The sequence below is a fragment of the Rhinoraja longicauda genome, chromosome 24, assembly GCF_053455715.1.
Source record: "Rhinoraja longicauda isolate Sanriku21f chromosome 24, sRhiLon1.1, whole genome shotgun sequence".
NCBI lineage: Eukaryota > Metazoa > Chordata > Chondrichthyes > Rajiformes > Arhynchobatidae > Rhinoraja > Rhinoraja longicauda.
In genome coordinates, this window is record NC_135976.1 from 5079314 (window position 1) to 5106238 (window position 26925).

At 40.9% G+C, this 26925-nt stretch overlaps 1 protein-coding gene across 6 annotated transcripts in view; it reads left to right on the forward strand.

Moving 5' to 3' along the window:
- The window catches only part of LOC144605393 (suppressor of tumorigenicity 7 protein homolog), a 144843-nt gene extending 118745 nt beyond the window's left edge, over positions 1-26098 (forward strand). For 2 of the 6 annotated variants that reach the window (XM_078420571.1, XM_078420574.1), the window contains exons 12-14: positions 6619-6711; positions 16890-17029; positions 25374-26090. In XM_078420571.1, coding sequence (XP_078276697.1) covers positions 6619-6711; positions 16890-17029; positions 25374-25469 — 329 coding nt within the window. In that variant the 3' untranslated portion in view covers positions 25470-26090. Of the gene's footprint in view, positions 1-626; positions 2026-6618; positions 6712-16889; positions 17030-25373 lie in introns of those variants that run through there. The other 4 variants (XM_078420568.1, XM_078420570.1, XM_078420569.1 and 1 more) reach the window with 4 other exon arrangements.
- Positions 26099-26925: the final 827 nt, after the last annotated feature.

A 26925-nucleotide genomic window follows, 5' to 3' on the forward strand; every position in this document is an offset into this window, starting at 1 on the left:
TTTATGGGGCAGATGGCCACATCATCTTTATTCTCCACAAAGTCTATTTGGAGTTGTCCAATGTCTTAAGGAGAGGGAGAAGCCAATAATCTCCAATAGGACCAACCATTAGATATTTGTTCCCAGCTTTTGATATTTTCATGTTTACCTCCATCTATGACCAAGGCATGTTCATTGGCTGCTGTTTCCCACGATTTAAAATATTTTAATGGTGATTTTGCAAAGTCTTTATGATCAGAGGAGTGGATAGTCACCTGTAACTTTTTGTTTATCTCTTTATCTCATGAAGGATGTTGGGATCACTGTGAATGGCAGGCGGAATAACGTGATCTACAGTGCCTTCCATAATGATTGGGACAAAGACCCATCATTTATTTATTTGCCACTGTATTCCACAATTTGAGTTTTGTAATAGAAACAAAATCACATGTGGTTAAAGTGCACATTGTCAGATTTTATTAAAGGGTATTTTTATACATTTTGGTTTCACCATGTAGAAATTACAGCCATTCAACCTCTGTGTTCATACATCGTCCCCCTATTTCAGGGCACCATAATGTTTGGGAGACATGGCTTCACAGGTGTTTGTAATTGCTCATGTGTGTTTAATTGCCTCCTTGATGCAGGTATAAGAGAGCTCTCGGCACCCAGTCTTTCCTCCAGTCTTTCCATCACCTTTGGAAACTTTTACTGCAGTTTATCAACATGTGGACCAAAGTCGTGCCAATGAAAGTCAAAGAAGCCATTATGAGACTGAGAAAGAAGAATGAAACTGTTAGAGACATCAGCCAAATCTTAGGCTTACCAAAATCAATTGTTTGGAACATCATTAAGAAGAAAGAGAGCACTCGGGAGTTTACTAATCGCAAAGGGACTGGCAGGCCAAGGAAGACCTCCACAACTGATGACAGAAGAATTCTCTCTTTATTAAAGGAAAATGCCCAAACACCTGTCCGACAGATCAGAAACACTCTTTAGGAGTCAGGTGTGGATTTGTCAATGACCACTGTCCGCAGAAGACTTCATGAACAGAAATACAGAGGTTACACTGCAAGATGCAAACCACTGGTTAGCTGCAAAAATGGGATGGCCAGGTTACAGTTTGCCAAGAAGTACTTAAAAGAGCAACCATAGTTCTGGAAAAAGGTCTTGTGGACAGATGAGACGAAGATTAACTTATATCTGAGTGATGGCAAGAGCAAAGTATGGAGAAGAGAAGGAAGTGCCCAAGATCCAAAGCATACCACCTCATCTGTGAAACACAGTGGTGGGGGTGTTATGGCTTGGACTTGGGCTGCTGAAGGCACTGGCTCACTTATCTTCATTGATGATACAACTGCTGATGGCTACAAATGTCTGAAGAAGGGTCTCGACCCGAAACGTCACCCACTCCTTCTCTCCTGAGATGCTGCCTGACCTGCTGAGTTACTCCAGCATTTTGTGAATAAATACCTTCGATTTGTACCAGCATCTGCAGTTATTTTCTTACACAACTGCTGATGGCCGTAGCATAATGAATTCTGAAGTGTATAGACACATCATATCTGCTCAAGTTCAAACAAATGCCTCAAAACCCATTGGCCGGCAGTTCATTCTACAGCAAGACAGCGATCCTAAACATACTGCTAAAGAAACAAAGGAGTTTTTCAAAGCAAGAAAATGGTCAATTCTTGAGTGGCCAAGTCAATCACCTGATCTGAACCCAATTGAGCATGCCTTTATATGAAGAAAAAACTGAAGGGGACCAGCCCCCAAAACAAGCATTAACTAAAGATGACTGCAATACAGGCCTGGCAGAGCATCACTAGAGAAGACAACCAACAACTGGTGATGTCCATGAATCGCAGACTTCAAGCGGTCATTGCATGCAAAGGATATACAACAAAATACTAAATATGACTACTTTAATTTGCATGACATTGCTCTGCCCCAAACATTATGGTGCCCTGAAATGGGGGGACTATGTATAAACACTGCTGAAAGTTCTACGTTGTGAAACCAAAATGTATAAAAATAGCCTTTATTAAAATCTGACAATGTGCACTTTAACCACATGTGATTTTTTCCATTACAAATCTCAAATTGTGGAATACGGAGGCAAATAAATAAATGATGGGTCTTTGTCCCTAACATTGGCACTGTTAGCATTGAAATCCACTGAGTTGGAATGTGCTTAAGGATCCCTGTGAAGTGCCCACCTGGCAACGTGGAAGTTTTGTCTAGGATAACACTCAAGTATTTTCGATGAGCTCGTGGACAAGGCGTGATCATCAGACAGAAGTCTTGCTTTCGTTCCTAGCTTCTCCACTGTTCAGGTTGAACATTGATATGTTTATTTGAAGTGGGCCGTAACTTAATAGCTTCACCTTATATTTCTTTAGTTGGGTGGTCTTGAATGTTCCTCCATTTTAGTTACTTAACTGAACATGGAACATCAGATAGTGGGAATAACAATTTCATGTGACAAACGTCCCAAGTTGTCTTTCGGAAAATTAACAGGCAAAAATTTACCATTAGTCATAAGGCTGCCTTGCCCTGCTTTCTGAAAACATTGATGCGTCAACAATGTAATGTTTTAGTATAAATGCTAACATTCTATTGAAAGTCTGAGTTCTCCACAGCGATGTACTATCAGATCTCGTGTATAAGTCACACCAAAATATAGGAACCTGAGTTCCAGGAGAGCACACATTTCTTGAGCCTGCCCAGAATACCTTCGCAACTGTCTTCTTCCCACATGACTCAGTGGATTTCAATGACTCAGAGCTCCGACCTTAAAACAGTACATTCTGGCAGTAGGAAAAAAACTGCAGATCTGGTTCAAATCAAAGGTAGGCTCAAATTGCTGGAGTAACTCAGCGGGTCAGGCAGCATCTCGGGAGAGAAGGAATGGGTGACGTTTCGGGTCGAGATCCTTCTTCAGACTGAAGAAGGGTCTCGACCCGAAACATCACCCCTTTCTTCTCTCCCGAGATGATGCCTGACCCGCTGAGTTACTCCAGCAATTTGTGCCTACATTCTGGAAATACACGGTGATCAGATCACACAGTTTGAAAAGCTTGCCTTCTCATCTGCATTTCATAGCTGTTGGCAGAGTAGGCCATTAATATTGAGATCGTGAGAATGGAGACCTGGTGCAACTGGAGAAGAACTAACTCAATAATGAGATTGGAGAGAGCAATTTCAGATTTATGAGTAAGAATAAACAGCAAATGCAGGTTTACACCGAAGATAGACACAAAATGTTGGAGTAACACAGCAGGACAGGCAGCATCTCTGGGGAGAAGAATTGGGTGACATTTTGGGTCGAGATCCTTCCCCTCAGCTATCAATGAACCATTCTCCATTTCCTTGATCAACAGCTTCTTTGATCTGTCAAAACGTCACCCATTCCTTCTCTCCAGAGATGCTGCTTGTCCCGCTGAGTTACTTCAGCATGTTGTGCCTATATCCATTGATTTATGAGGATAAGTTGAACAGGTGAAGCTCCAATCCATTCAACCATAGAAGCGAGTCGGGACTTGACTGAAATGTAAGATCCAGAGCCATTTTGACGTAGATATTGTGAGTATATTTCCTCCTGGAAAAACTGGAACCAGGAATCCCTATTTTAAATTAAGGAGTTCTCGATTGAAGACAGATGCGGCAAAAAAATAAATCTGATCTTGGAGTTTGGAATCTATTCTTAAATGGCGTTGGAAGCAGAACGTTGAATAGTTTACGGCAGAGGTAGATATATTCTGAATTAGCATGGGTTACAGTGGGATAGATTTAAATATTGTTTGAAGTTTTAACTGAATCAGTCAAGATCTTACTGAATGTTTCAACAAATTTGAGAGGTTGAATGGCCTATCTATCATGTTGGAGAGGCAAAGGCAGCGTGTACGTGTGGGGTCTAACTGCCAAAGCAACGTGAAAGGACAAATTAGGCTACAGTTACTGTTGTGATCCACAGGTTTTGATGATCTACAGAACTACACGTGATGTATGAGTTGTTTACCTGTGGTTCCTTAGAACTATGCTTGGAAAATTAACCTGTGATCAGGGATTTAGAGCACATTAAAAACATAAGAATGTGAGCAATAGGAGAGATGTTGGCCATTTGACCTTCACCTTAGTGCTATTTCCCTGCACTATCCCCTTAAAATCCAGAAATCTATCAATCTCCATTTTGTATGCACTCGGGGACTGGGTCACCAGAGCCTTCTGGGGTAGAGAGTTACAAGTGTTCACCATCCTTTGTGTGAAGAAATTTCTCCTCATCTCAATCCTAAATGGCCCACCCCATATTTTGGATTGCAATCCTGGTTTGGATGTCTCAGCCAGGGAAACATTCTCTCTGTATTTTGTACGTTTCAGTAAGATCATCTCCCATTTTTCTAAATGTAAAGGATGCAAGCCTTTTCTATTCAATCTCACCCCGAACAGCAAACAATTCATCCCAAGTGCCAATTTAATGGATCTTCACTAATTTTCATCTATGGCAGGTGTATCCTTTTTTAGGAAAGTAAACCAAAACTACAAAATACTCCATGTTCTCTCTCACTAAGGCTGAACACTATTGCTCAAAGACAACCTCTGTCCTCATAGTGTACACCAAAATATACTTTCAGTGACTAGTATGTGAGGATACTTGGTACTCTTAAACATCAAGATTACCCAATTTCACCATTTAAAAATGAATTTTCAGCCTTTTTGTTTATGAAAGTAAGTCGCTTTATGCTTTTCCACATACATTGCATCTGTCATGTTCTTACCCACTCATTCAGCTTCTCTATATCGTCTTGAACCTATTTTCAGCCTCTTCCCAACTCTCCACACACAAACTGGTTTATATCATCATCAATTTTGTAAGTATGACATTTGATCTCCTAAGATGAATTATTAATCTGGATTGTGAGTAGCAAGGCCACAAGCATGAGTTCCTGGGGTACCCCACTAGTTACAGTCTGCCAACTTGGGAAAGATCCTTCTATTCTTACTCTTTCTTTCTGTTAATAATCAGCTTTTCAATCCATGCCAGTATACTATCTCCAACTCTGTCTACTCTTACCTTGTTGACACATATCATTTAGTTAACCTGATTTGCTGGTGAACGTTTGGAGCCAGATCTGTGTGCTGCAATTAAAGAATGGGCTGTATCTAATTGGTTGGACAACAGTGGCGCAGCGGGTAGAGCTGCTGCTTCACAGCGCCAGAGACCAGGATTTGATCCTGACCTCGGGTGCTGTCAATGTGGAGTTTGCACAATCTCCCAGTGACTGCCTGGGTTTCCTCAGGGTGCATCAGTTTCCTCCCACATCCCAAAGACATATGGGTTTGTAGGTTAATTGGCCTCTGTAAATTACCCAATGTATGTTGGGAGTGGGATGCAAGAGAGGGATAACGTAGAACTAGTGTGAATGGGTAATCTATGGTTTGTGTGGTCTCACTGGGCTGAAGGGCTTGTTTCTATCCTGTATCTTTCAACCAATGAATTATTAAATTGGAAAGTTGGATCGGGTCCTTCCTACTCCAAGATGGAGCCCAGCCCAGGCGACTCTTAGTCACAGAAGTGGATCTGCAATCACGCATTACAATTGCTCCACTCTTTTAAATCTCTCCTCCTACATTGCTTACTTTAACTATGATCTTTTTAATCTCCTCTCAGATCTGTCCATTCTCCAACTCCTGGGACCCGAAGTGGACTTTACTAACTTTATGTTGCACTTAACATTATTCACGCTATTCCCTTTATCATGTTTCTGTGCACTGTGGATGACTCGATTGTAATCATGTATTGTCTTTCCGCAGACTGATTATCAGTCAACAAAAGCTTTTCACCGTACACATGACAATAAACTAAACTCCAATTTTGTTTTAATTTTGTTTATTTGACACCCATACCATTATTACTGTCATTTATGTCTTTCTTCGTGTGCGTATTTCACATTGCTCCTTTCCAACCGTCTACGTCATTTATGGCACTCTTCTCTTCCTCCATTCCAACTCTAACCCTCCGTCTTCCTCTGCTTCTCCTTTTCCTTCATACGTTATATAATATCCAAAATATAATTGGTACCCAAGAGTGGCTATAACTAGAGGAAGAGATGATGATAGGTGCAGTCCGTCCAGATTATTGCCTGAAAGCAATGCTTTTCATTCTATACTCTACACTGTTTTCCTGTGATGGTATCTTCAGTCAGCTTTTCAGAGGGATGTTTGAAATCTTGAAGCGAGGTGAAATTCTCCTGCAGGCTGGATAAACTTTGGCTTGAGATAAATCTTACTGCTCTACACTACACAGCTCTGGTTCATGATAAGATTGCAGGATAACACGAACAAAGATAAAATTAAAGTGTGCATAACTGACTTTGGTATTGTGATTGGTTCCTTGATTGCATCAAGTTGTATAGACAGTGTATGTTCAATTATTCATAAACACACATGGCATACATCAAGTTTACCTTGTCTGATGGTCAGTTGTGTAAAACCAGATCCTTTTTTCATTGATTGTTAATACCCAGTATCTCACAAGAAGAGAAACATTCACACTGGAGATTGTGGCATTGCAGAAACATCTGTGGTTTATTATACTGAATACTGTGTATCTTATCTATGTTACTGTTCTACTTTCAGCTTTTCGAATGATCCCATATCCCTTGGAGAAAGGTCATCTTTTCTATCCATATCCCAGCTGCACAGAAACAGCAGACCGCGAGTTATTGCCATGTACGTTTTATGATTCAACTTTTTATACCTTGATGAAGATTTTTTGCTTTTTTTCTATAATTTAGTAGAATCTTGAATAAGGTTTTTCAGAAAAGTTATGTTTTAATAAAGTAATAAAATGCTACCATGTTCTTTCTCTCTCTCTCTGTGCCATTCCTAACCTGTAGCTGCTGACCTGATTCATTCCTTTCTCATTCTATTCTCTCTTTCAATGGGATTGCGTCTATTCACTGCAAACTGTCTCTTACTTGGACTCCTATAACCTTTCGTCCCCACTTGTGAAAATACTTAATCGTTCTTTTCCGCAGTCCTCGAATATGCTCCGAATGTTGTTTTGAGGCTGTCCTATGTTGGATGTGTCTTCTTTTGGATAATATTGAATTGTATCTGTTTGGTTTATCAGTGAACAAAAGGCAATAAGGCTGCATGTTGTGGGAATTCCCACTATCTTGAACAGCATTTAATCCCTGATCAACACAACAAACAAATAAGCACAGTATGTTCAAAATAAAACTAGCATCAGTGAAGAGAGAAATTGTTAATGTTTTGGGTTAATGACCTGAAATTACTCGCTTCACAGATGCTGCCTGGAAGGCTGAAAATTTCCAGCAATTTTTTTGTTTTTATGTTAGATTTTCAGAATCCATAGTGTTTTATTTATGAACCAAAAAAGATGCATTGATCATTCATCTTTTTTGCTGTGCTATGTACAAATTATTTGCCCAGTTTGTTCCCTGTTCTTGTTACCCATTCAGAATTTTGCACTTCAGAATATATTGCCTCTTCCCATTCTCCCTGCCAAAATGTAACACTTCAGATTTCTCAACATTAAATTTCGCGAGTCACCTATCAGCCCATTCGACTCTGTCTGTTTTCCCATGAAGTCTACATCTCCAAGTTTAATGTCATCTTCAGTCTTGCAACCTTTCTCCTGTACACTCAAATCCAAGTCATTAATATCGATGGTGAAAAGCAAAGGTCCCATTATCAACCCCGACTGTCCAAGCAGTGGCGTTGCTAGTAGAACTGTTGCCTCACAGGGCCAGAGACCTGGGTTTGATCCTTGTCTCGGGTACTGTCTGTGTGGAGTTTGCACGTTCTCCCACATCGGCCTCCCACATTCAGAAAGCCTTCGACAAGGTCCCACATAGGAGATTAGTGGGCAAAATTAGAGCACGTGGTATTGGGGGTAGGGTACTGACATGGATAGAAAACTGGTTGGCAGACAGGAAACAAAGAGTAGGGATAAATGGGTCCCTTTCAGAATGGCAGGCAGTGACTAGTGGGGTACCGCAAGGCTCGGTGCTGGGACTACAGCTATTTACAATATACATCAATGACTTGGATGAAGGGATTAAAAATAACAGCAAATTTGCAGATGACACAAAGCTGGGTGGCAGTGTGAAGATGCTATGAGGTTGCAGGGTGACTTGGACAGGTTGTGTGAGTGGGCAGATGCATGGCAAATGCAGTTTAATGTGGATAAGTGTGAGGTTATCCACTTTGGTGGTAAGAATAGGAAGGCAGATTATTATCTGAATGGTGTCAAGTTAGGAAAAGGGGAAGTGCAATGAGATCTGGGTTTCCTAGTGCATCAGTCACTGAAAAGAAGCATGCAGGTACAGCAGGCAGTGAAGAAAGCCAATGGAATGTTGGCCTTCTTAACAAGAGGAGTTGAGTATAGGAGCAAAGAGGTCATTCTGCAGTTGAACAGGGCCCTAGTGAGACCACACCTGGAGTATTGTGTGCAGTTTTGGTCTCCAAACTTGAGGAAGGACATTCTTGCTATTGTGGGAGTGCAGCGTAGGTTCACGAGGTTAATTCCCGGAATGGCGGGACTGTCGTACGTTGAAAGAATGGAGCAACTGGGCTTGTATACTCTGGAATTTAGAAGGATGAGAGGGGATCTTATTGAAACATATAAGATTATTAAGGAATTGGACACGCAAGAGGCAAGAAACATGTTCCCGATGTTGGGGGAGTCCCGAACCAGGGGCCAGAGTTTAAAAATAAGGGGTAGGCCATTTAGAACGGAGATGAGGAAACACTTTTTCACTCAAAGCTGTGAAGCTGTGGAATTCTCTGCCTCAGAAGGCAGTGGAGGCCAATTCTCTGGATGCTTTCAAGAGAGAGTTAGATAGAGCTCTTAATGATAGTGGAGTCAAAGAGATATGGGGAGAAGGCAGGAACGGGCTACTGATTGTGCATGATCAGCCATGATCATGGTGAATGGCGGTGCTGGCTCGAAGGGCCGAATGGCCTCCTCAAGCACCTATTGTCTATTATCTATTGTCTATTGCAAAGTTGTGTGGCTTTGTAGGTTAATTGGCCTCTGTAAAAGTGTCCCTGATGTGTAGAAAGTGGGTCCGAAAAAGTGGAATTACATACAACTAGTGTGAACAGGTTATTGATGGCCGCCATGGACCTGGTTTGCCAAGGGGTCTGTTTCATACTGTATCTCTAAACTAAACTGAGCAAAAAAAACTTTAATTCTACGTTCCGTCTACTGTTACTTAGCCATATTTAATCCACACACCTATAATCCCTTTTATTCCTTGGGAACAACTCTCCATTCAGTTTTATTTCATTTACTTCAACCGTATCACAGGCTTATTATACAGCTTTATCAAACATTTTTTTGATGATGTGACCAAAAAGATTGATGAAGGCAGAACTGTTGACGTATATATGGATTTCAGCAAGGCATTTGACAAAGGTTCCGCATGGTAGGCTGCTCTGGAAGGTTAGATGCCATGGGATCCAAGGAAAGATAGCTGAATGGATAGAAAATTGGTTTCATGGTGGAAAGCAGAGGGTGATGGTGAAAAGTAGCTTTTCAGACTGGTGGACTAGTGGTGTGCCTCAGGGTTTGCTGTAGGGCCTGTTGCTGTTTGTCATCTGTATCAATGATTTGGATGAGAATGTACATGGCATGATTAGCAAGTTTGCGGATGACACAAAGGTGAGTGGGATTGTAGATAATGAAGATGGTTGTCAAAAATTGCTGCAGGATCTTGGTCGGTTGAGCAGGTGGGCTGAGGAATGGTTGATGGATTTTAATACAGAGAATTGTGAGTTGTTGCATTTTGGTAAGGCTAACGTGGGCAGGACCTACACAGTGAATGGCAGGGCTCGGGGGAGTGGTGTAGAGCAGAGGGATCTAAGAGTACAGTCTGAAGAAGAGTCTCGACCCGAAACATCGCCCATTCCTTCTCTCCTGAGATGCTGCCTGACCCGCTGAGTTACTCCAGCATTTTGTGGTACTTAAGAGTACAGGTACATAGTTTGTTGAAAGTGGATTGTAGTTAGATAGGATGGTCAAAAAGGCTTTTGACACATTGGCCTTCATTAGTCTGTGTATTGGGAGGTCATGTTGCAGTTATACAAGACGTTGTTGAGGCCGCATTTAGAACAGAACAGCTGGTGTGTTTAGTTCTGGGCACCATGCTACAGGAAAGATGTTGTTAAGCTGGAAAGGGCGTGGAGAAGATTTACGAGGATGTTGCCAGGACTCAAGGGCCTGAACTATAAGGAGAGGCTACGACTGAATTCCTTGGAGCACAGGAGGATGAGGGGTGAACTTATAGAGGTGTCCAAAACCATGGGAGGAATAGATCGGGTAGCCACACAGTCTCTTGCCCAGAGTAGGGGAATCGAGAAGCAGAGGACATAGGTTTAAGGTGAGGAGGGAAAAAATTAATAGGAACCCGAGAGGTTTCACACAAAGGGGGTTGAGGCTTGTACTATTGCAACGTTTAAGAAACATTTGGGCAGATACATGGATAGGACAGGTTTAGAGGGCTATGTGCCAAACGCAGGCAGATGGGACTAGTGTAGATGGGACTTGTTGGTCGGTGTGAGCAGATTGGGCCAAAGGGCCTGTTTCCACACCATATGACTCTATGATTTTATGACTATCTTTTGAAAGTCCACATACACCATCATACTCTATGTGTGGAATCTAGATCCTGCATGCTTTTATAATTACTTTCTCAACCTAGCTAGCCACTTACAACAAATTGTACATGTATCTTTAGATCGCTTTGGTCCAGCATCCATTTTGTGCATCTGAGAAGTGTGCAGTGCATCAAATCCACTGTACCACCGGCACATCTTTAAACATTATAGCCCCAAATCCGTCGCTGACTCTCTCCGCTTTTCTACCTCCCAGCTTTCTATTCGGTCTTCCTTTTGTCCACTCACCTTCACTTTCCCCTCTCTCGACATTTGGTCCACCCTTCCCTTGCTCTGTATAGCTCTGGGATGAACTGCATGAAAGGACATGAGACTTTAGAAATTTTAAATTGTTTTAAGTTATTTATCAGATTCTGAAGAAAATGACTGAAAATAGAAGTTTCCACAATCACATTTGCAGGTTTAGCTTTGAATTTTTCTTCAGTGATTAAGTTAAAAAAAAATGTCGAGACAATTCCCATTGAAAATTCTTGGCATACTGCAGCAGTAAAAAGGGTTTTTGGGTTTACTGTTGAGTAAATAAATGTAAAATAATGCTTGGTTAAGTGAACATTTTAATCACTAAATGAGTAAAGGCAAATTCAGGTGCCCTTTTTGTAATTTTAAAGGCTTGTTAAGTTATTTTAAAGGCTTAATGTATGATTATGAAGCTTAAAAGCTGTGCCTTATCAGTCTGGGAACTGGGTGTTTGTAAAGGAAATGCTTCAGGGCACAGGTACATGCTGTAGGAAATCAGTACTTTCTGTATTAAGCATGCACTGTATTTGCTACAGCTTCAGTGTTCAAGGGGTTGTATATTACGGCGTGTACGTGTGAGTGTGCATGCGTGTGTGTGTGTGCGCGCTCGTGTGCATGTGCTCGTCTGTCTAATGGCGCTTTTTGAGTGACTGCGTATGACCTTCAGAGTCATTTGCAATAACATTTCAAGGGGGACGCATTTCCCATTTCTGAACAGATGATGGAATGACAGAAAGTAATTTCCTACCTGAGACATTGGGGTCATATAGTCAGTTGATTAAGAAGATGATCTCATTGCTTAGAAAGAATAATTTTGGAATCTGGTTGTTGAACCAGAATGAAAAACAAAACACAGCACCAATACTTTACAATTCAATTAACAGCGCTCATGAACTACTTCCAGTCAGCCAAATGCACTCTCATCAGCTTATGTTGAATTTAATGCACAGAAAGTAGCCATTTGACTCAACTGGTCATTGTCCCAAAAGATCTTCCTCCCAATTGATTTCATCTCACTATCTCAGCACATCATTCGTTTCTTTCCCCTCTTTTATTGCTTATTCTTAAATACATCTTTATGACCTGCCTTCACTGCTCATCGCTATAACCACGATGGCTGAAGGAAGACATTAGTTCTTGTAAAGAAAATCATGGCATCTGATACCACTATCCCCCGTTTCTTCTAAAATACCAATACTCACAAAAATAGCAACTGCAGACACATTTGTAATTGAGAATGTCATGTTGACACTTTTACCATTCATTTTTGTTTTAATATTAGCCCTTTTAAACACTGAAAATGAAATTGTAGGTCAGTATGTTAGGTGTGTTTTTCATTTGGGCAGATGTGTAAAAATGTTGCATGTTATCCTTTCCTGTCAAATGCCTTTCAAAACAGCTCACGATGCTCCATGACTATCAAATTGTTGAGCACTGAATGAGGACACGCTCTTCTTCCTGTGCCAGCTGTGAAAACCACATTTTATCCCCCCTTCCTGTTTAAGCATTTTCAAAACTAATTTTCCTTTTCTACTTCAGGATTGTCTCAGGTCAAGGATTCCATATCCTAAATAGAATGTACATTTTAAAAATCTATACTGTCTTACGGCTGCTCACAAGCACGGGGAGTTAATTTTTTTTAAATTGATTTTAACTTGTAAACACCCCCATCATTTTGAAAACTTACATTTGCTCAGCTCTTCAGCTTTTTCTGCTATGAGGAATGGTGGCCCAGTTTCTCTGATCTTAACAACCAAAGCATCTCATCTCTGCTTTTGTTACCTTTCTAAAAATCAAGAGCCTCTTTTTGCAACCGTAGCAATTTAGTACACTTAAAATCTCAATTCCAAGCCTCTACTCTGTTACTTCAATAAACATTACCATTTTTATTTCTTCTTCTCATTCTATATCATCCTGAAATAAATCTATTTAAACTTCAATGGACATTTTCTCTTCTAATAATCTCTCTGTGTCTTCCTGGATTGGTACTTAAGGATGTATATGAATTGTGTTGAAGCATTTTTGCATTCAGCTACAACATTGATCATTGTGGTCAATTATTAACCTGCCAGACCTTGAACCATAAGAGAAGTAACCTGCATTTATATAGCACATCAATATCCCAAAGGCTTTACTGCTGATGAAGTACTCAGGAAATTTAATAATGTAGGAAGTACAAAATAGTTTAATTCATGTGAGCTTTGGTTTATGCTTTTCTCTGCATAGATACTTAGACTTCCACATCTATTAGATAATTGTCTGAATATTAAGTAATCTTGAATGACTGTTGTTTTGAAGAGTTTATCATTTTGAAGAACTGTGTAGACTTGATGGGCCTTATGGCCTAATTCTACTCCTATCCCTTATGGCCATACGATCATTTTCTTTGAGAAAATAAGCATGTTAGGACTACTTCAACTGAGAATCTTGACAATACTTTGTTGCTCACTGTTTTGCTTGGCCCTGGAAAAGTATCAAGAAACAATGGATGAAAAAAGCCAGTGAAGGGAAAGCGGATTAAAAAATAAAGATAGGAAGCATACCATGATATGGTGGGATTGTGGACGGGGGGGGGAGGGGGGGCAAAATTTGAATGTAGATTTCTATTTTAAATATTTTAATTGTCCATTTTTAAATTGTAGCTGTGTACTTGAATATTGAATGACCAGGTCCATACCCCAGGGCACAGAAGACCATCAGCAACCTTGGTAAACTCTACCTTCCCTCTGTCCCCTCAACTCCAAACTGTGTTTCCAAAATCCTTTCCCACTTAGACCCTATGCAGACCAGCCACCCCGTACTTAATGCCAATCATTTCCCCAGGCACTCTATGTGATCTATTGTTCCCTCACCAACTCTTTCACCCATCTGCCAAGTGCAACCTTGTTGCTCTCAAAAACCTGTCGTTTTGACCGACGACTTGCAGTTGAAAAATTAAAATTGTCTTCCACTATTAACTACACGCTTTAAGATGGTGTCCCACCAATGTCATCAATATTTCTCAGCCTCTCTGGAAATATTTGGGCCAGAAATGGAAAAGAAAAATGTTTTAAGGGTAACTTCTAATTTGATTTGAGATTATAAGATGGTACTTTTATTGCAATGAAAGAAAATTAAGGAGCCGGAAAGAAATCTAATGGTATTGCACATAAATAATCGGTTCATTAACATCCGGAAGATAAGACCCAGGTCAGCATTTCAGGTGTGTGTGACTTATTGTTTAGAACAGAGGGTAAAGGAATGGAAACAATTTGTTCCTGTTTGATTGTGCTCCCACCACAACCATCTGCAGGGAGATTCTGATTATGATATGGTAGCACTGCAGACCAGAACGTGATTACAGCTACACCAGGAATCCTTTTGTATTTGCATAGAAAATGGCTTATGCCAAGAATGTTAACACTATGGTCTGCTGCACAGCAGGGTTTTGATTTCGATTTTATTTTTTAAATCATAGCAACGAATAGAGAGGAACGCTATTCTTTACCTTTATTAAAGTTGTGCTTAATCCGGTACCTGAAAGGTCAGAATGCAACATTGTGAGGCAGTTTTGGCAATTAAGGTTTTTTTTAAATCCTGCAATGGACATTGCTTATCTGTTTTTATGACCTAACCTTTACAAAAGCAATCAATGTGAATACCATTGCAATTCAGAAAAGTGCATTTCCGATGAACAATTTATAGCAGAATTATGTTTTTTTTTTAGAGATACGGCATGGAAGCAGGCCCTTCGGCCCACAGAGTCAATGCCGACCATCACCAGCACACTAGTTCTATGTCCTATACACTAGGGGCAATTTATAGAAGCCAATTAACCTACAACCTGCACGTCTTTGAGATGTGGGAGGAAACTGGAGCACCCGGAGAAAACCATGGAGACACAGGGAAAACGTACAAACTCCACACAGATAGCATCCGTAGTCAGGATTGAACCTGGATCTCTGGCACTGTGAGGCAGCAGCACTGTGCACCACTGTGCTGCACATGTTGTTTGAATTAGTGTCCCATTTGTGAATTATGGAACCAGGAGGACTTCTTCCCAGTCTCTTGTCAGAAGAAACTGGAAATAAGTAAGACTACCTTCATCAGACTGAATGTGAATGCCTTCCTAAAACATTACTTTGCAAGTGGCTAATAAATAACCCAGCCAACTCTATTTCTTCATTACCTGGCACAGTGGTGCAGCTTGTATTGCTGCTGCCTCACCGTGCCGGTGGCCCGGGTTTGATCCTGACCTCGGGTGCTGTGTGTGGAGATCGCACATTCTCCCTGTGACCACGTGGGTTTCCTCCGAATGCTCTGGTTTCCTCCCACGTCCCAAAGACTTGCGGATTTGTAGGGTAATTGGCCATAGGGAGTGGAGAAGAAAGTGGGATATCATAGTACTGGTGTGACTATGCGATGGATGATCAATGTGGACTCGGTGGGCTGAAGAGCCTGTTTCCCTGCTGTATAAGAAAATAACTGCAGATGCTGGTACAAATCGATTTATTCACAAAATGCTGGAGTAACTCAGCAGGTCAGGCAGCATCTCGGGAGAGAAGGAATGGGTGACGTTTCGGGTCGAGACCCTTCTTCAGACTGATGTCGGGGGTGGGACAAAGGAAGGATATAGGTGGAGACAGGAAGATAGAGGGAGATCTGGGAAGGAGGAGGGGAAGGGAGGGACAGAGGAGCTATCTGAAGTTGGAGAAGTCGACGTTCATACCACCGGGCTGCAAACTGCCCAGGCGAAATATGAGGTGCTGCTGCTCCAATTTCCGGCGGGCCTCACTATGGCACTGGAGGAGGCCCATGACAGAGAGGTCAGACTGGGAATGGGAGGGGGAGTTAAAGTGCTGGGCCACCGGGAGATCAGTTGCGTTAATGCGGACCGAGCGCAGGTGTTCAGCGAAGCGATCGCCGAGCCTGCGCTTGGTTTCGCCGATATAAATAAGTTGACATCTAGAGCAGCGGATGCAATAGATGAGGTTGGAGGAGGTGCAGGTGAACCTCTGTCTCACCTGGAAAGACTGTTTGGGTCCTTTGATGGAGTTGAGGGGAGAGGTAAAGGGACAGGTGTTGCATCTCGTGCGGTTGCAAGGGAAAGTGCCCGGGGTTAGGGTTTGGGTAGGAAGGGACGAGTGGACCAGGGAGTTACGGAGGGAACGGTCTCTGCGGAACGCAGAGAGGAGAGGGGATGGGAAGATATGGCCAGTGGTGGGGTCCCGTTGTAGGTGACGGAAATGTTGGTGGATGATATGTTTCCCTGCTGTATCCCTGAACCCAAACTAAACTCAACTAAATTTATGAACAATGGTGGTAGAATGTTAGCCTTTATATCTAGAAGACGAGAAAATAAAGTGGAGGAAGTTTTGTTACCATTTTGTTGAGTGGAATATTGTGCACAGTGAATATTAAACAGGAATATTGTGCGCAGTTCTAGAGAAGATAAGTTGGCCTTGAGAAAGGGCGCTGCAGATTTACAGCATATCAGTGATCCAAGGCTTAGGTTTCGACCAGAAATTGCATACAAATAGCCTGTATTCTCTGCAATATAAAATATTAACAGATTGTTTGACTGAGGTTTTATTTTAAGATTTTGAAAGGAATTTCTAGGGTAAATTTTTCAAGGCAAAATGTCATAAAATCAGAAGTAGGTCATTGAAGAAACATGCTCCAGGTACAGGTAGTTGGAAATATGGCCCACTCCCCCACAAAAAGCAATAGTTGTTAGTTGAAATAATTTAAAAATATTTATTGATTGTTTATGGGTTAGACCTGCTCATGATTAGCACAAGGGAAAAGCTAGTTCATGGAGAGAGCCCATCCTAGTCTTCTCTTAGTAATTAGAAATGGGCAGTAACTGAAGCCCTGTCAATGTTACTCAGCCTCATCTTTTTTTTCTAAAGAGAATTTATTACTCAGAAACAGTTATAATGCATTTTTAAAATGAATGACTTTTTGTTTTGTTTCTGCCTTTCCAGCTTTCCATGAAGTTTCAGTATATCCGAAGAAGGAGCTGCCATTCTTCATCCTGTTCACAGCAGGGCTGTGTTCATTCACCGCGATGTTGGCACTTCTCACACACCAGTTTCCAGAGCTCATGGGGGTCTTTGCTAAAGCTGTAAGTACTGCTAGCTGAATTTCCAGCCACTAATATCGGACATCTTGCTTGTGAACGTCCCCAATTTTCTAACCAACATAATGTAAAACGTGAAAAATAAACCACTGAAATATTAACAATTACATACAAAATTTGAATCACTTAACAAACAGGAGGTCTACCTGTATCTAAAAGGGAAAAGTGAAGGGAAGATTTGACTTTTAGGATCCTTGAATGAGAAGAGGCTATTCCACTCCTGAAGCTGGCCCAGCCATTCATCAAAATTGAACTTAATTCCATGTTTGTCTTTACTTCATACCTTGAAATACAGTTATCTTGCAAATGATATCAGTATTCTTAGATTGAAAATAATTTCCAATTGTAGATTTTTTAGTTTCCATCCCCCCAAGTATCTTCGCTATATTTAATGTATTGACACTTTCCAGGATCGATTACTTTTGTTCCTGGATAATTCTGTGATTTTATAGAATTTCTTTCTCTGCTGAAATGGGTATGGAGAAGTGACACACAATGTGTATAGAGTCCAGAACCTATGGGTGGTCATCTCAAGTTAAATGGTTGGCTATTTGGTGCTGAAATAGAAAGAAGATCCTACACTCTGCCTCAGATGACACCTGATGCTCCTATGTTGAGTATATTAATTAGGATTGATAGATTTTGATGAGAAAATGGAAGAGAAAGGCTAGAATCTACGTGAATTAGATGAGCTGTGATCTTTTTGAAATGGAGGTATTTATTCACAAAATGCTGGAGTAACTCAGCAGGTCAGGCAGCATCTCGGGAGAGAAGGAATGGGTGACGTTTCGGGTCGAGACCCTTCAGACTGATGTCAGGGGGCGGGGCAAAGGAAGGATATAGGTGGAGACAGAAAGATAGAGGGAGATCTGGGAAGGAGGAGAGGAAGAGAGGAAATGGAGCATGTTCAAGCCGTTGATAGACACAAAGTGCTGGAGTAACTTAGCAGACGAGACAGCAACTCTGGAGAAAAGCAATAGGTAACGTTTTGGGTTGGGACCCTTCTTCAGACTGAGAGTCAGGGGAAAAGGAAATGTGAGATATAGACGGTGATATAGAGATATCGAACAAATGAATGAAAGATATGCAAAAAAGTAACGATGATAAAGGAAACAGGCCATTGTTGGCTGTGGGCTAGGTGAAAATGAGTTGCAGACACTGAGACTCAACAAGCCAACTTTGAACCTAGTACAACGGCTTGAGTGGGGAAAGGACGGAGAGAGAGGGGATGCAAGAGTTTCCTTGAAGTTAAAGAAATTAATATTCATACCACTGGGTTGTAAGCTAACCCACTGACCTGCTGAGTTACTCCAGCTTTTTGTGTCTTCAATTTAAACCAGTATTTGCAGTTCCTTCCTATGCATGTTCAAGCTGTTGCATGGCATCTTGAAGATGGGCATATTCTTGGAGCCTCCAACAATTAGTTGTTGAATCGTCTCCCACCATTCACGTCTGGATGTAACAAGATTGCAGAGCTTCGATCTGCTGATTGTGAGATGACTTATCTCTGTCTCTTGTGCTTTGCTTAGTTGTTTTGAATTGCTGGGCATAGGCCATTGCCCTATTTAAGACTCAATCATGAAGTGTATACATGCTTAACAATAAATAACTGGAGGCATGGGCTGCAGCTTGGGGTAGGGGCTGTTTGGGCACTAGATGTGGGCTGTTAGCAAAGAAAAAAAACCAGTTAAGACATTGCTCTATGAATTAAAACAAAGCTAACTATACTACACAACATCTCACTGCATTAAATAGCAAGAAGGTATCGTTGAGTTTACACTTAGCGGGGATGAAGCAATCAATACTTTGGCAATGTTCAGTGCATGTTGTAATGTGCATCATAGTGTGAAATAAAACAGGGTCAATGCATGTGTGGCTGTATAATAGCTAAGTCCTGCAATCTGGAGGGGGTGGGAGGGTGAGTGAAGAGGAAGAAAAGTTTCTAGAATGTGCTGACTCCACTAGTTAGCGGGTGTGAAACTAACCAGAGCAGTCTCAGAAGCAAGAACCAGATCCACTTTAACTCCCCTTGCTTTTTGCAAGCATGTTTTTGCGGAATAACTTTGCAACACATAATGCAGCATAAAGTAATTGGTTTCTCTCTGCACAGCTTAGGTCAAGGCTTCTGTGATTAATGGGGAAACAATGGCCTTCTTTGCTCAGTATCATTAACAATTAGGTTTTACAAAATACAAGTACATATTTCTGGGAATGCTGTAGATGAAACAACTGTGATAGAGCTTGTAAGTTAGTATACGAAAATGTGGTTTAAGTAAGGCCATCTGTTTATTTTAGCAACAAATCCACAGCTACAGGGCTGTGAATGAAATTGTTTAGTTTGTATTAGTCCCATCTCTTTACCGGATTGAATTTTTTTCTAGCAATCCTCTATTCTATTTACAGTCTTCAAGGGTGAAATATTTCAGGTGTCAACACATAATTGAAACAGAACGATTTGGATAGCTGCAACAAAAGATTGGCACAGGCGTTACGAGCTGGACATCTACCTTCTGCAGTTTATTGTTGCACAATTCTGAGAACTCAGCTGGAGCATTGCATCCACAATGAGGGAGAAGTTCAGGATACATTCAAAGAGTAATTCTTTCCACATAGCCTGGTCACCTCTTGATATTTTCATCTATTAGTTTGTTACTGCTAAATGCTTTCCTGGCTTCATAGATTTAACTTCATCTGAAATGCTGCCTTTATCCAAATGCACCAACTCTGTTTCACTCATTGCTCCTGTAAATGTTTGCCCACATTAAGCCCCCTCTCAAACAGTGTCTTAGTTTTAAAATTCTCTTCTGGAATTTCAGATCCCTCCAAGGCTTTGCCTCCCGAGTTCTGGTACCACCTTCTGAAATATCTTTGTTCTTCAACTCTAGCCTCTTATGCGTCATTGATGTGAAATACTCTGTCTTAGGAAGCTTGACTTCAGCACCCAAGGCCCCATGCTCTGGAATTCCCTCCTTAAAGCTCACTGTTTGATTCTATCATCATATCATATCATATCATATATATACAGCCGGAAACAGGCCTTTTCGGCCCTCCAAGTCCGTGCTGCCCAGTGATCCCCGCACATTAACAGTATCCTACACCCACTAGGGACAATTTTTTTTTTACATTTACCCAGCCAATTAACCTACATACCTACATCTCTTTCTACTTTTGCCGTAGTCTGCAACAGTTAGCAGACTTTTTGTCATCAGTTTTAATACTTCCTCGTGTAGCTCAGCCTAGAACCAACTGCTGCCTGATAATGCTTGTGCCTGTGCAATGCTTTGGGTTATTTAACATGTTAATTAATGGCAGTATGTCAGTTAATGTTGCCAACTCTTAGAATAGCAATTATTTTAGGATGAGATTGAGATGTGTTTCATAAACACCCAGATGCTATCGATAGTCATTCCACAGAAAATCTTGATTTTTGCTGGTGATTTATTTACAAATTTAATTCATTTGTGAACGGTCCAGGGCTCCTATTTTAACCTGATTTTTACTAACTAACTTAAACGGACTTTAGGACCGATTAGATTCAGAGTAAATGAATGAATTCGATAATTAGAGCAGCAAACTACTGTATACCTGAAGCATGTTTTGCAATTGGCACACATCAGTATATTTAAATAGCACGATTCACCCTTTCAAAGTCATGAAAATCATTTGAAAGTAGTTTTTCCTCTATTCATAAACGTTGTTGCTTATCCTCGAAGCAAAAGTAATCGTATGACACCATAGGATTCTGCCATGATTTATATCCAACTTAAGCATTTTTGCATACTGCATCATCTAATCATATCATTGTATTCTTTGATTCCTGTATGCATTTAACTGCCTTTCCCTTAATTGTATTGATGACACGTGCCATATCCACTCCGTGTGGCAAGTTTCATGCTCTAACCACAATTTGAATCAAGAGATCTGTCTTATACAATTTGAATCAAGAGACTGTCTTATACCATTGGTTCCTAATTTTGGACACTCAATAAGTGCCTAGCTATCCTCCTGATACGTACCATTTTGGCTTTTTGCAGAGCATTATTTTCAAAATACACATTCACTCTCCTAGGTGAGACTTGATCAAAGACTGCACCACAATTTTTTTTTTCAAATCCTTGTGCTGCTGTAAGTTGAAGCAAAACTCTTACAGCAGGTCTCCTCTAGTAATTTGTTTACCATGGATGCTGTGGCAGCTCCTATTGCTTGAGAGGAGAGTAAGTTGATTAGTGGTCATATGCCAGCTGTATAGTATTGTCTGGTGCAATGCACTGCATTTTCAGAAGGCTGTCATGGTCTTGGTGAGACAGCAGAGAGGATTTAGTCCCCGTTATGCGTTCCGCAGAGACCGTTCCCTCCGTAACTTCCCGGTCCACTCATCCCTTCCTACCCAAACCACCCCTTTCCCGGGCACTTTCCCCTGCAACTGCAGGAGATGCAACACCTGTCCCTTTACCTCACCCCTTAACTCCATCCAAGGACCCAAACAGTCTTTCCAGGTGAGACAGAGGTTCACCTGCACCTCCTCCAACCTCATCTATTGTATCCGCCGCTCTAGATGTCAACTTCTTTACATCGGCGAGACCAAACGCAGGCTCGGTGATCGTTTCGCTCAACACCTTCACTCAGTCCGCCTTAACCAACCTGATCTCTTCAACCAACCTGAGCACTTCAACTCCCCCTCCCACTCCCAGTCTGACCTTTCTGTCATGGGCCTCCTCCAGTGCCATAGTGAGGCCCACCGGAAATTGGAGGAACAGCACCTCATATTTCGCTTGGGCCCCTTGCAGCCCAGCGGTATGAACATTGACTTCTCCAACTTTAAATAGTTCCTCTGTCCCTCTCTTCCCCTCCCCCTTCCCAGTTCTCCCTCTATCTTCCTGTCTCCACCTATATCCTTTCTTTGTCCCGCCCCCTGACATCAGTCTGAAGAAGGGTCTCGACCTGAAACGTCACCCATTCCTTCTCTCCTGAGATGCTGCCTGACCTGCTGAGTTACTCCAGCATTTTGTGATACCTTCTATTGAATGTTGTTCACTTCCACCATTTTCTGATGTACCGTGAATTCCATTATGTAGATGTGTAACAAGAGTTTATTTTGTATTGAGATTCAGTTACAAGCTTGTCAGAGGAGGTCAAGGGCTTCATGCTGGGTCAAGCAATCATCTAACTCATGCTGACAAACACACATGCTTCACAATGTTTCAGGATGCAAGTTAACAGTCTCAAATTAAGTTGTTACTTATGTTTCCGCCAAAGGAATAAAGTTGTTATTGTTTCTAAGACAGAGTTCAGTAGAAACAAAGTAGAGCAATCTAAAATTACTCCCCCATCCACCCTTCTCTGTCTTTGGCTTGAAATATTTTTCCATAATTCCTTTAAAAGTTACTTTCTCTGCCATCATTTATAGTCCACCATAAAGCATTGCTCACACCACCCACCTAAAACTTCAAGAATCCTCCATTCTACTATTCTGATATCCTGATGGTTCAGCATGTAGCCCACCAGGTAATGTTTGGCACACTCCCCTTGTACCTGCCAGGACCACGGTTCCTGCATTTGTACTGAACCTACCTAGTTCACTGCAAAATTTATTATCATGAAGGTGTAAGTAACTGAGTTGCATATTAATAGCATTAATGTCCAATAGTCTAGAAAATTTGAAAAAGACCTGACCGTGCCAGGTCATCAGAGTTTTACTGTACATCTGTGAGTGGTGCTCTTGTATGCCAGTGGAATAAAGTAGATTGATTGTTGCCTGCCCATTTTGTACAGTCTTTTCCATGCTTTTGAAGGTGTAGTTTTGAGTCAACGCACCCAATCTGAGCCCACTGGACCTGTCAGTGCAGAAACAAGGAACCGCAGATGCTGGTTTACATAAAAAGACCCTCCAGCACTTTGTACTGGACCTGACAGTGTTTTGAGTTCAGGTTCAATATATAAAGCATTGGTCGGATTAGACCAGCTCTTTACATATAAATGCATAAATCTCTTCTCTTTGACTTCATTCCAAAATGTGGAAGTTTTGTAGTGTGGAACCAGGCCCTTCAGCCTAACTTTTCCACTGACCATAAAGGTTTGCTCACAATAAAGTGAATCAAAAGAAAACCAACAGGAATTAAACCAGAAAGAATCATTAAACCCAACAGATATGGGAAATCTGAAATAAAAACAGAAAATGTGGAGAAAAAAATGCAACAATCTATGACCTCACTCATATCTACATTAAACTCCACTGACCGTTCTCCAGCTCACTTGTTCTACTGATCAAGATCCTGCTGTCATTTTTGATAGCCATCTTCAATACCATTCACTTTAGTGTCATCTGCAAACTTACTAATCATGCCTTCCACATTTCCATCACATCGTTGATATAAACCACAAACAGCAATGGGTTCGGCACCAAATCCCTGAGGCACACCACTACTCACAGGCCTACAGTCCGATTAAAAACCTTCCGCCATCACCCTCTGCATTGTTCCATGAAGCCAATTCTTTATCCAGCAATAGTGTCGGACTCGCCACAACAGGTGAGGCAAACATAAGGAATCTGTGTAAGGGAGAAAGGAAAATTGAAAAACATGTTAATCCTATATATGATAGATGAACAATAACAATCAGCACAGACTTATCAGCTTGAATGGCCTGTTTCAGTTATATATAATTTGCTACTCAGGGAAAAAGTTGTTAAGAATAGTCTAATTGAAATATAAATCAAATTGTAATCTATAATAAGTCACCAACTGACCCAACTTTATGATCAGAATCCAGAAGATTTCAGACATGTGCTCAAGTCTTGGAGTTCATTGCCAACCTCGAGTGATTATTGTTGGAAAGGTTTGGACAGTATTCGAGTTTCAACATTTCAAAGTCAACAAGACCCTTCAATCAGTTCCTCAAATGTCTATTTTTAGTTTAAAGATACAGCACGGAAACAGGCCCTTCAGCCCACTGAGTCTGTGCCGTCCAGCGATCCCCGCACACTAAGGCTATCCTACACACTAGAGACAATTTAACCAACCCAATTACCCTACAAACCAGTACGTCTTTGGAGTGTGCGAGGAAACCGGACCTCCTGGAGAAAACCCACGCAGGTCACAGGGAGAACGTACAAACTCCATACAGACAGCACCCATAGTTAGGATGGAAACCGGGTCTCTGATGCTGTAGGGCAGCAACTCTCTTGCAGACAACTTTCGTTCAAAGTCGGTGCCAAAAGGGTTTTTTGTGGCAAGTGTATGCTTACATTGAAGGAACTCGAGCTTAAATTCCTTATTGGCTGCACAGCCATTTTTATTTATAAAGCATCATTTATGGAGCAAAATGTGCTGTAGGAGTGTTAACCAAAACTGTCACTGACCCTCATTGGACACTTCCTGATAGTTGACTTTGATTAAAGAGACATCGTTAAGGACTATCTTAAAGAAGAAAGGGCTGAACAGGAAGAAAAAAAAATGCCTGTTCAGAACCAAGGCTACCAGAGTTATCAATGGGGATGGACATAAGGACAGATTCAGATGATTGCAGAGATCTGTCAGGTTTGTAAGAACGATGCAAGTTAGAGAGTAGGGAGGGATGAAGATGGGGGAATTTGAAAACAAAGACAGGTGATCAACTCAGACCATTTGCTCACATTATGAATTTCCTTACACGATTCTGCAAGCTTGCCTGCGTAAGAAAGTACATTACAGAAGATGAATTTGCTTCTTTGCAACATTTAAATTATAAATACAGCTTATAACCAGTGAGCCGACATGTGACATCTAACTTGATTGAGTAAGCTACAAGAATGCAGATAATCTTTCCTCATCATTAGATCAGTATATTAATTTAGAAACCTAACATTCATCTACTCCCAGCATCCAATAATTATTTTTTAAAGTTTGGAAACATTTAAGACTCTTGCCAAGAATATCATTTGAGCAAAGAAAATTATCCTGAGCTGTCCAGCTGACAGTTTATTTTCATTATTATTATTGTGTAATAAAGTAAGGCTTTTGATTCTTGTGTCCAATATTAGGTTGCTAATCCGAACAAATGCTTTACTAACCTTCCACTGCTTATATTTCAAACCATTTTCAAGATTGCTTTTATTTTCATGATGGTTATGTTTGCCGTGATTTGAACAGTAAAGATGTGGAGTTTTTCATTGTTATTTGACATTCTGGAGATGAATTTTGCAAATATCTTTGTATTTCCCTCAGAGGTTTGGTATGACATGTCTAGCAAGAGGCAAAAAAAAAGATATTTGTGGTTTTATAATGCTGCTCCTGTGTATTAATCATAAGGCATACTTCTAATCTCCGTTTCCTTACTGTTTAATGTCTTGCAGTTCTTCAGTACGCTCTTTGCACCCTTCAACTTTGTGATGGAGAAGATTGAGAGTGTCTTACCCTCCAGCTTCTGGCACCTGCTGACCCGAATCTGACAGAAATGGTTCATAAAAAACAGATCCAATGCTCTTCCTCCCAGAATTCAACAACACCATCAATACCCCCACCCTCCTCCCTCCTCCCCCCCTCCATCACCATCCTCGCCCCGACCCTTCTCTGTGGATCTGTCAGTTTGCAATCGAACACTGACCAGGCTAAGCCAAAGGAAGAGCAGAACAAGGAGAATGCTACTACTGCAAGTCGGAAACACTGTTACGTTTGCCAAGTCTGGATTCTTTAACCTTTTATCAAAGAACCAAGGAGAAATTATTTCAGTTTCTTCTTGCAAACATGGAGAAATGGACAAAAAAAATCAAAAGGGAAAAGAAATAAAGTTAATTTGTGCAATGTCTTTCTTTGTGTGGCTGAACCACATTTTATTTCCACCACACCACAATGTTACAAGAATTACAAATGACTTCGGCATCCAGTTCATCTTGCTTCAGCTATCTAAAGAATTTGCATTGTGCCTCCCCAGTCGGATACATTTGTTTCTTAAATATTTCCAAGATTTTTTACAAAGATTACACTCTCTGAAAGGTTATTTCATTTGCTGATCAATTTTTATGTAAAGATTTTCCCGACGTCAGTATGATTTTGAGGATGGCTTGTTTTGTCAGACCCTGCAGTTGAATTTAACGTTCTGTGCTCTTTATAATATTTTATAGATATTTAAATTCTCAGTGGATTTGGTTTATTGAAGTATTTGGAGTTGAGGAGTAGGACCAGTTGAATGTGACAATCTAAAGAACCAGCACATATACATTGGACCGAATAGCCTTCTTCTGTATTGTAAAATTCAGTGATAAAAATCAAATCCAGAATGACTTTTTTGGATATTTGGTCAATTATATATCTGTAAACATTTTTTTTAATGAAAGGGGGATTGTGGTTGATACATTTATTAGTTATCTACAAGTATATGGATAGCTTGCTGCAGCTATAGAGGCCTTTAGTAGGATCTCACTCACAGCAGTATGTTTGGTTTCAACTTCTTATTTAAGGAGTGATGTGCTTGAGTTGGAAGCAGTTCAGAAAAGGTATTCCAGCTTCATTGCTTGATGAATCGATTGGCTTACGATGAAAGATTGAGCAGATTACCCTGTACTCATTTCGAAGTTTTGAAGAAGGAGAGGTCATCTTAGTGAACCAAAAGATTCTGAAGAACTTGACAATTGAAGCCGAAGGGATATTTTATTTCCTGCGGTACTTTAGAATTCTGTGGGGGGCATAATTTCAAAATAATGGATCACCCATTTAATATGGAGATGAGGAGGGATTCCTCCTCTCACAGCATTGTGAATCCTCTGTCCCAGACGGGTATGAAGGCTGCGTATGTTGTATATATTAAAGGCTGAGAGAAGACCGTTTTTTTTTTGGACTCTCAGGAAGTTGAAGTTTTCTTCTGGACTACGAGGAATCAGGAACCAGCAGAAATCACTGTTCCTAAAA